The sequence below is a fragment of the Sapajus apella genome, unplaced genomic scaffold (genome assembly GCF_009761245.1).
Source record: "Sapajus apella isolate SASKATOON/1434 unplaced genomic scaffold, GSC_monkey_1.0 scaffold13, whole genome shotgun sequence".
Classification (NCBI taxonomy): Eukaryota; Metazoa; Chordata; class Mammalia; order Primates; family Cebidae; genus Sapajus; species Sapajus apella.
Genome location: NW_022436953.1, coordinates 27,022,456 through 27,033,620, shown reverse-complemented (window position 1 = coordinate 27,033,620; position 11,165 = coordinate 27,022,456). Strand labels below are relative to the sequence as shown.

The 11,165-nt window shown below is 50.4% G+C and overlaps 1 protein-coding gene and 1 long non-coding RNA gene across 3 annotated transcripts in view; one reads left to right on the top strand and one right to left on the bottom strand.

The window, feature by feature from the left end:
- Nucleotides 1–841: 841 nt before the first annotated feature.
- On the bottom strand, nucleotides 842–5,642 carry LOC116554084. 2 transcript variants are annotated; one of them, XR_004270040.1, is made up of 4 exons: nucleotides 5,410–5,642; nucleotides 3,209–3,869; nucleotides 1,784–1,951; nucleotides 842–875 (listed from the first exon to the last, which is right to left on the bottom strand). It is a non-coding gene; the product is annotated as an uncharacterized LOC116554084 (long non-coding RNA). The 2 variants fall into 2 exon arrangements; XR_004270039.1 differs by lacking the exon at nucleotides 5,410–5,642 and having other exon boundaries at nucleotides 3,209–4,073.
- Nucleotides 4,022–11,165, top strand: part of CPXM2 (carboxypeptidase X, M14 family member 2) — a 147,644-nt gene continuing 140,500 nt past the window's right edge. Inside the window, exon 1 of the mRNA XM_032281933.1 lies at nucleotides 4,022–4,668. Within this exon, the coding sequence (XP_032137824.1) occupies nucleotides 4,365–4,668 (304 nt within the window). The 5' untranslated portion in view covers nucleotides 4,022–4,364. The remainder of the gene's footprint in view (nucleotides 4,669–11,165) is intronic.

Here is an 11,165-nt window from a genome sequence, read left to right as displayed (position 1 = left end):
TAGTTGCCATAACAACTTAGTATCTCTCTCCCTGTGCATCCATCTCAAGACTATATTTTTAGTAATGGCTGTGTCTGAGTATGTATTTTTCTTTATATAGCAGCTAATTTTTCAAATTAATGATCTTTCAAAAAAATTCCATTTTCATTCTCTCTGAAAGTGTAAAAGTCTCAGGGATAATTAGGGAAATGAGCAGGTGTGAAAAGTCCCTTATGAAAAATGCTATAAAAATATTGATGCCTTGACAATATTTGTTTCAACAGAATGTTCTCTAGCCCTGCACACTCTATTGTTCCTTGCCAAGCAGCTTAACATAAATCTCCTCTGTGGGGCTCATAAATATTTGAAAAATTATTAGCCGTGTAAGGTCTTTGAGGATTATTAGACAAGTATGGATTTATGTTGCATAACAGAAACTGGCTTAGCAGAATCCTGTCTAAGGAATGAATGAATGGACAAACACGGGCTTATTTTGCTTAACAGAAGTGCACTTAGCAGATTCTCAACTGAGGCAAACAATGGTTGACTTTAAAGAACCATTTGAAGAACTCAGAAACCAGGGGGGATTCTGAACTGCCACTTTGGTTTCCCAGTTTGCCCCCACTGCTGTCCCTGACTGGATTGTCTGGTTTACAGCCTGGCTGACATCCAGGGAGAGTCAGTGCTTTCTGGAGCTCCACTTACACTATGTGGAGAGACTCACAGCCCTTGCCGAGGGCTCCAGACCTGAGTTAAACAGACACATTATTAAATTGAGAACAAAAAAGTCCTAGAGAGAAGCACTCTTTGGCTGATGCCATGAAAGACTCTAGGCAAGATTAGTGATGCAGAAGGGGTTATTGACATTTTCTGTGTTTCTTGTACTCTGTTGGTTTCTGTGGAAGATGCAAAGTTAGCATATTAATCACAGAGCTTATCAGTGCGGTACAGGAAGCCATTAAGAGTCTGTCTTGTGGTGGTTGTCCAGTGGAGAGTAGAAGAGCCAAGCTGGTGAGCCTTGAATCTTACCCAGAGGGGTTAGATTTACATGGGATTAGCCAACCCTGCAGATTCTTCGGTTGGGGAGCAAGGTTGTGAATGGGTATTTAGGGAGAATGGCTGGTTGCCTTGAAGGAAGGGTGGACTGCAGGTCAGAGAGGCCCAAAGCAGGGAGACTGCTGAGCATGGATTCCCATTATCTGCCATGGGTCTCTGAGCCATGGGCTGAGTGATGGGCAGTGGGAACAGAGGAAGAGGCAGATTAAAGAATGTGTGGCCTGAGAGCAGCGGGACTCACTGCTGTGTATTAGATGGTGAAGGAGAGATGGGGCCAAGATGACCAGGGAGATCTTCATCTGAGAAGCTGAAGAATGCGGGACCCTCCCAGGCAGATAGGCAGGAGTTGGGAGGTAGGATAAAGCTTGTAGACCAAGAAAATGAGGTCAGCTTTGCCACCCTATCTTCTTAAACTTCATGAGCTCTGGCTGTGCCCTGCACATTTCCAGGACAGGCAGCACCAGAGACAGGGAGCCAGAGGTAGACAAAAGGACGCTCCAGGAACAGTGCGGTGGGCAGCTGTGTTGGGAGAACTGGCATCAGTGCAATCAATTCTTGTTCTAAATTGTTCTGCTTGCTTTAATTATGGCCTCTCCAGGGAAAACAAACAAGCAAGCATTAATAGGGAGAGCAGTAATGAGTGGGTTCATTTCTTGATTCCAGGGACGTGTTGAGAGGCATGTTTGGGTGGGGCCTTCTCTGGATACTTACCAGACACTGCAGAGCAGGTGTATGTTATGTTACTCACCTAAGTGGTGCTGAAAAGAAGTAAAATGTCTTCAGGACTCATGGGTTTGGGGCCATTGAGATGTATACAACCTGACTTTAAATATTGGTTAAAGGCAGAAGAGCAGGGTTAGTCCAGGCCATCACTGACTTGCTGTGTGTTTCCTGGGTGAATCTGGGACTCAGGATCCTGTGTAAAATGAGAGGGAGAAGATTCATCTTAAATTTGGACTCTGTCAGAATTACTTAAGGAACTTCTTAGATATGCTCATGCTTGAACCCCCTCTTTAGGAGATTCTGAAGGTCTGGGGTGCAGCCTGGGTGTTTGCTGTTGAGCAAGCTCTGGAGGTTCTGAGGAAGGTGGTGCAGGACATAGTCCTGGCCTGGGCAGCCTCTGCAGCCCCTCTGGCCAGGATGCCAGGCCAGCCTCTTGCTGACACTTCATACAGCTTGCTGGAACACTGGGTGTGTTGCTTGCTGCTGGAGGCGCTTTCCGTTTCACCACTGAAGACTGTGTTGTTGTCTGGAGTGCCTGGTTTCGGGAGTGAGCCCTGGGGATAGGCAACGGAGGACAGCGGGCGGGGATTCAGGAAGGGCTGGGGAGCAGAGAATGGTGGGTGGGGAAGGGGACCCTCCTGCCCTGTCACCCTGGAGACTTCTGCTGGCTCTGGGTTCTGGAGCATGCTGGGGTTTGACAGGCAGGTCCAAGTCCTCCTGGCTCCCCACGACAGGCCCTGCCTCAACCAGCAGCCTCTTCCTCTCCCAGTCATTCTGCTGTGGCCTTCAAACTGGGAGCCTGGAAGACCGGCCTGAAAGATGGCCTGGTTGAGTGGCCTGTGCAGGAAGATAATGACAGCTGTCCTGGCCCAAGCCCTGCCCACTGTGGGGGTCTCAGGAGCCCCCACTCTGAGGAAGTCCTCACTTCAGGGCAATGGTGAGGCCCTGACTCAGCTCAGTGGCATCCTAGGATCATAGGCCAGTGCAGGGCTGAGGGTCAGTCTATCTCTGTCAAATGCTTCATGGCTTCCCAAAGACATCTATACCTGAATATCTAGAACAGGGGACAGTTAGGGAATCTGGCAAAAAGTTAGGGAACATGGCAAAACAGACTTTGCAAATGTGGTTAAGGTCATCACTTAAGAGAGGGTGACTATCCTAAATTTTTTGGGCGAGCCCATCTAATCACATACTCTCTTAAAAGCAGAGGATTTTCTCTAGCTGAAAGGCGGAAAGATGTGGCAGGAAGGGAAGAGATTTGAAGCTGTGCCAGCGCTGGCTTTGAGATGCTGGGCCCACGTGCAAGGACCAGGGAAAGGCCTGGAGGCGCCTGCAGAAGACAGGAGGGGAAACACAGGCAGCTGGGAGGAGGAAAGGCGCCTCAGCCCACAGCCAGCAAGTGGACAGCACCTCAGTCCTACTACGGCAAGGAACTGAATTCAGCCAATACCTGAGTGAGTGAGGAAGTGGACTTTTCTCTGGAGGCTCCCCTAAGGAACCCAGTCCTGCCAACCCCTTGGTTTTGGCCTGGTGACACTTGCATCAGCCTTCTCACCTGCAGAGATATGAGACAGGTGTTGTTTGAAGCCACTAAGTTTGTCATCGTTTGTTTCAGCAGCAAAGGAAACCATGCAGTCCCTGGTTCCCCACATCCCTGCCTGGAGAGCAGAAGCCTCCAGGCCATGGGCCTGGGCTCCGCATAAAGCACCCATGCAGAGTTGTCTGAAGTCGGAGGCTCTTTCTCAAAGGACACTCTGGGCAAAAGGCTGCTCTTGGATGAACCACAAACCCTCTTGTGACCCCTGGATGGCAGCCCTGGGGTAATGTCACCGTCTTTCCCAAGACCCAACAGAATCACAATCTCCGATGGGAGCAGGGCTCCTCCAGGGTCCCTAGCCCCTACTCCCAGGAAACCTTGCTCCCAGAAAACCGGGGAACCTCAGGAATTCTTCATTCCCAGTTCCTGAAACAGAAGCACGGCCAGTGGGAAATCCATGTCTGCAGGGTGGTCAGCAGACAGGCAGGGCATTGAGAGCTGGAGGCTGCTTGAACTCTGATTTACATTAGGACCCCGGGCCAATCTTTTCTCCTCTCAGGTCACGTTTCTCCACCTGTAAAACAAAGGAATGGAACAGAGGGGCCTCAATGTTTTCTTCTAAGATTGAAACTCATTAGCGTCTCTGGGGAAGCAGGCGCCCAGCAGGCCCCCAGGCCTGCGGGGGACGGGAAGGGGGCTGGAGACAGACTGTGGGGCGCAGGGGGCTTTCCTGGGCTTGGTTGCTTGGAACATCCGCCTCCAAGGACCTGCCTCGGCGGGGTCGCTGGGAAAGGGAGGGAAGAAGGAAGGGCGGGGCCCGCCCCCCTGCTCCCGCCCCGCGCCTCCGCGCGCCCCTGTCCGCCCCGGCCCGGCACAGCCCAGCCCAGCCCAGCCCAGCCCAGCCCAGCCCGGCTGGCCGGTCACACGCGCCGCTGGCCGGCCGCCTCCCTCCCACCGCCCGCTGCTCTGCTGTGCCCTGCGCCCCTGCCCTGCGCCACTCTCTGCACCCGCCGCCCACCCGGCGCTCCCGGTGACCGTGACCCTGGCCTGGGCGCGGGGCGGAGCGGGCATGTCCCGCCTGGGGACCGCTGCCCTGGCGCTGGCTCTGGTGCTCCTGTCAGTGACCCTGGCCGGGGTCGGAGCCCAGGGCACAGCCCTCGAGGACCCCGATTATTACGGGCAGGAGATCTGGAGCCGGGAGCCCTACTACACACGCCAGGAGCCCGAGCCCGAGTCCTTCTCTCCGCTGCTGCCTGCGGGGCCCGGCGAGAAGTGGGAGCCGCGCCCGCAGGAGCCCAGGCCGCCCAAGAAGGCCACCAATCCCAAGAAAGTTCCCAAGAGGGACAAGTCGGCTCCGGAGCCGCATCTACCAGGTAAGGAACTTTCTGCGCTGAGCGGCCCGAGGGGGCGCCAGTGGTTGCGCGCCTCCAGGGGACAACTGGCTTCTCCCAGTCTGTGTGTCTGAAATGGGCCAGTCCCTGGAGTCCCTGGTCTCCCCGTTGCAGCCCCTGCCTCCCTATGGGACCATATCTATGCTTCCCGCAGGCCCCGCCCAGTTCCCCAGAACTTGACCTTGACGCTGACCCGCATTTCAACTCTGGCTTATGCCCTTAGGTAAAGAGAGAGCTGTGCAACTGGGAGGCTGCCGGGAGAGTCAAGTCCCTTTTGCGCCACACTTGAAATCCCCTGGCTAAGGAGCTTTCTGCTCGAGACCTCTTCCTTCTCTGCCTATTTCTTCAATCCTCAAATACAGCTGAATTTCCGCTTTGGGGATGTGGATGGCTGGCTGTTTTGGCAGATGGCCTTCTAGAGAAAGTTCTGCCAGTGGGTCTTTACCCAGCCATGTCCGTTCTCAGCTCCCTCCCTCCCATTCTCAGTGGGTCCCTTGGGTCTTCTGCCAGGGGGCAGGATGGCACAGCCCCCGCTGGGGAGTCTGTGCCTGAAGTCTGCTGCAGCCTGGACTCCGGCTTGATGGACAGGGCCGCTGCCTGGCTGCTTGCGGTGCTCGGTCTTTCATGCGCATCTCACACCCTTCTCAAATCCATCTTCAGTTTCTGCCAATCCCATTTTCTTAGGGAAATAACTTCCACTAAATGTCGTAGTTTATTACCCACCTTGGGAAGTGGGGCTTTCTCTAGTTGTTTCAAATGTTCTTTGCTCAAATTGCAGGGGGCTGCAGGCCTAGTGTTTCCAGAGTGGGGCATGAGCAGGAATGTGGCCAAATTCTCTGGCCTTGCAGTGGCCCTTCCTGAAAGGAGATACGTGCGGGTGCCACCGTTACAGGGCTCTGGGTAGGGAAGGCATCGTCTTTGTTTGGTTAAACTGCTCATGAAAGTCGGCAGCCAGGGCAGTGGGAAAGTGGAGGAGGAGGTGAGGACACAGAACTCCTGAAGGGGTGGACCCATCTGGGCACCCCCTCTGCAGAGGACCTGCGTGCTTCCATTTGTGGCCAACTTTGAATGGGCAGGCATTTCAGAGCTGTGTGACAGCCCTGAACACAGCCATCCAGAGTTTCCAGTGTTTCAGGGAGAGTTGTGGGAATTCAGATGTGTAAGAGCCACAGTGGCTTAATAACAGGGTTAGGAGTGGGAAGAGACTCATATTTGTTGAAAATCGACTGTGACTCCATTAGAAGCTTTATGTGCCACTGTCTCATTTAATCCTTTCAGTGGCTCTGAAGGGTGGGTGAGGCTCAGACAGTTTAAGTAACTTGCTCAGTGTCGCTTGCTGGCTTGGGAGATTTGAAAGCCTTTCTCCTGCGCTTTTTAACTTAAGGCCTTTTTGGTTTGGTAGTTTGAATCAAATCCACCTGCATTCTAGCTTTTGTAGTGGCTGCTACGTGCTTAGCTCCACCCTGGGCATGGTGGGGTGGGGTAGGCAGGAGACATGTATGTTGGGTTCTGTACTCACTGCGGGTGGTGCCAAGTGAGAAAGTAGAAGGAGCTCCAGACTGGGAGTCTGAAGAGTGTACCTAACCCCCAAGTCTAGGGCTCATCAGCTCAGGGATCTGGGATCGTGGCTCAGCTTTGTGAGCTTTAACTTCATCATCATTTGCAAATAGAAAGATTGGCACCTGTCACTCACTTTACTTTGTCAATTGCTGTAAAAACCTCTTAATGAAAGCTTCCAGTGTGCCTGCCAGCTTATGTGCTAGTCTTCTTGTGGACCTTTCATTCATTCCCCAGGCCGTTACCAAGAACCTGCTGAGTACCAGTGCTTGGTGAGATTCTAGGAGTGGGGAGAGCAAGACAGGCCTCTTCCCTCACCCCGCCATGGAACTCAGCTGGGGACTCTGAGAAAGTGATCGCAGTTGTGCTGAGGGTTGCACAGAAGTGTGGGGTGTTAAGCAAACAAATAAGCTGGGGGAGCTCACTTCTCTGAATTTGGGGGGCTGGGGCAATGCTTCCCTGGAGAGGTGATGTTTAAGACCTAGCAAGTAAGTCAGCTTTATTGTCCTGGGGACTCATGCAAGTGACCAGACGTCATTCCTAAGGTAGTCAGGTTTCTTTCCCTACAGAAAACAGCTCAGAAAGTCACAGCCTGGCCCGAGCAGTGTCCACAGACGAATACGTCTGTAGACTCAGGGGTCACATGGGGAGGTGACTGTCTTTAGGCCTTGGAGAAAAAGCTCTTGCCACCCTTGGAATGGGGTCTCTGGAGGAGAAATCAGAACACAACCTGAATTTGCAAGAAAAAGCTCGTTTGCTTTTGGAAGGCCATCTTGCAGGTAGAGACAGGCCATGGGGGAGCCTGTTTATTTGGCACCTAGCCTCTGCTCCAGCAGGAAATGTTGCCAAGCGCAGGGCGGCCCTGGCATCCACCGGGATCTCCAAGCCCCAGGCTGAAAACAGGCCTTCGGAAAATCTAGAGATTTGGGTCAGAGGCCTGTTGGGGCAGCCGCCTCTGGGCCTGCTACCATGTCAGCCTTGTTTCTGATGAGTTCTGAGGGGCTTTTTGAGAACTATCCCCAACCATGGCAAGACAAGTGTGACATTTATCTCGCATTTTTAACTCCTGTCGTTTTTTATTTCGGTGTTTGCTCAGCAGAATTCTCCGCCCTGGGCCAAAGTGGGAAGATTGATTTAAGTGTGAACTTGATTAGGGGAGTCAGTGTCAGTTTTGTGCAGTTCAACTACACTAGGAGAAAATTATTTTTTTTCCACTTTAAGTAGCAGCTTGATCTATATGCTGCTCATGGTGTAATAGAAGAACTTATCTCTGCACTGGATTGTTTTGGAATATCTTAGGAAGGCACTTACAGAGGAAGGAACATTGGACTGTGGCCTGGAGTGTTTAATGCAAACTTCTGTGCTTTGCTTCACTGGATGGATGATGCAATGCTATGTGCCAGGCACTGAGGTGGGAGTGAGGGGTTCAATTTAGAGATGCATAAGTATAAAAGCATATATAACTAATTAAAACTCTATATGTGCTTTATCTTTGCAGATGGTAAAACGTTTTTGGCAGGCCTGTAGGAGGGTTTATGCAAGGAGCCAAGGGCATTGGGGCTTTGATCTTGGTGTGGGCTCTGGCTTCGACCTTTGGCTGTTCTTTCACGCCACCACAGAAATGCCCAATGGGTGTCATATGCTGACATTCATGGAGATCCTTGGAGAACTGAACCCTTTGGCTAATTGAGAGTTGCATTTTCCATGAGTGGCTGACAGACATCCAGAGAAGTAGAGCCCCAATATACTAAAGAGAATGGAATCTTTAAAAACATTTCTTTAAGTTTTTATTTGGAAATAATTATAAACTCACAGGAAATAGCGAAAATAGTACAGTGAGGCCACATGTACCCTTTATCCAGCTCCCCCCAATGATAACCTCTTAGATGATTTTAGTACAAGATACTTCAGCCTTGGAAGGATTGATGTTTTGAGCCAACTGTGTGTTTGTGCGTGTGTGTTTGTGTGTGTGTGTGTGCTTGAGCCAACAGGGGAGGAAGGGGGCTGCCCTCCTCTGCATCGTAGGATGTTTAGCAGTGTCCCTGGCCTCGAAACTGGATGCCAGTAACACCCTCCCCCCAGTTGTCACAACCCAAAATGTCTCCAGACGTTGCCAAATATTCCCAGGGGATTGCGAATCCATTCCCAATCACACTGTTGTATACGGTATCAAAACCAGGAGGTTGACAGTGGTATGGTACTGTTGACTAGATGACATGCCTCGTTCAGATTTGACCAGTTCTTACACGCATTTGTGTGCATGTTCGTGGCAGTTTTAGCACACGCACAGGCTTGTGACACCACCGCCACTATCAAGATATGGAACTGTAGACTCCTTTCCTTAGGTTGCAGTAGGATTTTGGTACTGTACAATTTCTGAGGTCCTCATTGTGAACACTTGTCCATCCCAGAAGTTTAGAACTCTAAGGAACCTAAGTGGACCCTGAGCACAGATTCTTGCTCATTGCAAGATTCTAACAGTGAGCCACCCAGCCTCTGCTCACAGGCTTCCATGGATGGGCTCTCATCATTCAGTGGATTAAGAGTACTGATTGCTAGAGTGTTCTTCCTCATATGGACTTGACAACGTTCTGCTCTCTAATTCCATTTATTTAGCTGCTTCAAATGGAATTTGACAGTTTCTAGATCCCTGCAGTTGGAATGATTTGAGGCCACGGAGTGAATCTCAAGTCCTCATTTTTCATTATTCCAGAGTTAAGAATAACATAAGGGGCCACGTTTTTCACATACAAGTAGGTTTGGGGGTATCTTACTTTGCATGCCGTCTTCAAATTGATGACCCTGGTTTGCAGCCATATTCCTTTTAAAGAATAAAATAGAACAGAAAAATAAACCATAATTAAAGAATTTACCTTTTTCCTCCCACTTGGCAGTAGCAATCAAATCAAATAATAAATTGAACCATTGATTTGAATGACGGATATGAAGGTTTTTTTTTATTTCTCTTCATTGCACATTGGGTTAGAAGTAGGCTTGGATATGTAGCCTTTAAATTTGAGTTTCTGCTTGGTCCTTTGTTCATAGTTCTGTTCATGCGCGAGTGAGAATGTGTCCCTGTTTGAATGTGACCAAACCCGAATCACCGCCATAGTTTTGAGCCCGTGGAATTTGCAGAGGGGGCAGCGAGTCACGTTTGTTTGTGTGTCTGTGTTCAGAATCATTGAGTTTGCATTTTGTAGTGTGCTGTGCCCCAGTTGCAGGGGGAAATAACTAGAGTTGCTCTTTGAGCATATTTGGTTGTAAACAAAGCCTTTTCTGTTGTGTGTGCTGTAAGCCAGTTGGTGAAAAGGGCTTCACATTTAAGCTTTCCTTCTCTTTTCAGGGTATTTTGCTGCATTTGGCTTTTGGATGGAAATGTCTTCTCCTGGGCAAAATGGGAGTGTAAGGATTAGGAGACTGTGTTTGTAAATATTTCAATAAGTATTTTAAAAAGCAATCACAATGCCATTAGCATACCTGAACAATTAATAAGCAATCCTTAATGTCAAATTGTATGCTTACTTTAACAGTTAAATTGAAAGTGTTTTGTCCAGGTAAACTCCCTACAAAATTCCAAGGGCGAGAACGTCATTTCCTGTATATTAGCAAGCAGCTTTCTAAGACACCACCTCTGTTTCCAAAATGCTTTCCAAAGTCAACTATTAATGCTGGCAAATTTCCTCTTGCCTGTGCCCAAGATTCCAGAAACCAGGGCGCGTGCATGGATAATAAAGGAGGACACTCCCATGTTTGGGGAAGTTGGCCTGGTGGCTCTTAAAAATGCCACTGTGTTTTCTGTATGCCCCAAGTGTCCATGGCATCAAGGTGCTTATGGTACCTTTAGTGTGGGGACAATGGCAGCCTGGCCCTGGAGCCTTGATTTTGGAGGTGGGGGTTTTCTCTGGATGTCCCTGAGAGTCCAGGAAGCCTGAGCTCTCAGTCTTGGCATCTCCAGCAGTGGCTCTGCTTCTTATGGCCCCTTCAGGCCCCAGCCATTGCAGCTGCCGCTCTGGAATCACAAAACCTAGGAAATTAGGGTTACTTTGGATGGCCACTGGAAGTGTTGGTATCCACATCTGGCTGGCAGCTCATTGGGCATCATAGGATGTTTGGCATGGCACAAAACGCCTTCAAATCTTAATTTAAGTCTCATTTCACAGACTCGTATGGAATGTCTGGTTCATGCTAGGCATAGGTAGGTGCTCCGTGGTAACTTTTTTCAGGGTTGAGAGAGAGCTGAGATCTCTGGTTCTCCCATTCATGGGCATTTGAGACTTCTCCAAGCCTCAATTCCTCATGGGAACATGACATGGGAACAATTAATAACCCAAGCTTTTGGAGGAGGTGTGCGATTGGATGGGTCAATGCCCAGCCTCCCAGCCTTCCAGCCTCTGGAGGGCCAGCTCAAAGACATCTCCCCTCCCCACCTCAGAGGCATCTCCCCACCCTGAGTCCCCAGCCAGGTTGAGTCCCCATTGAGTCCTGCCAGACAACACAGCCTGAGTTATGGTGTTTCCCTTCACCTTTTCACCTGTGCTACTTGAAATCTCCTAGATTACAGCACTGTGCCCAAGGCCTTCTTGTCTCAGGCTCTGTTTCCAGGTGGACTAAAATGAGACAGGCAGGTACCAACAGCTCCCTGCAGTGTCTGCACACACCCACCCACCTGCTGCTGTTACTGGGGTGTCTCTTTAAAGACAAAGGGCTCCATTTGGTGGCAAGTCAGAAAGGCGGCTGCTGGCTGCACAGAAGGTGGGAGTGGGGGACCGCAGGGCACTGCTACCCCAGCCAAGCCCACAGTTCCTTATGCCCAGATCTGAGGCCAGGTCTTCCATATGAAAGACTGGCCCAGGGGAGAGTGGAACTGACCAGGCAGGTTTCCCAGAGAAGACACAATGGAGAGAGAGAGAGAGAGAGAGAGA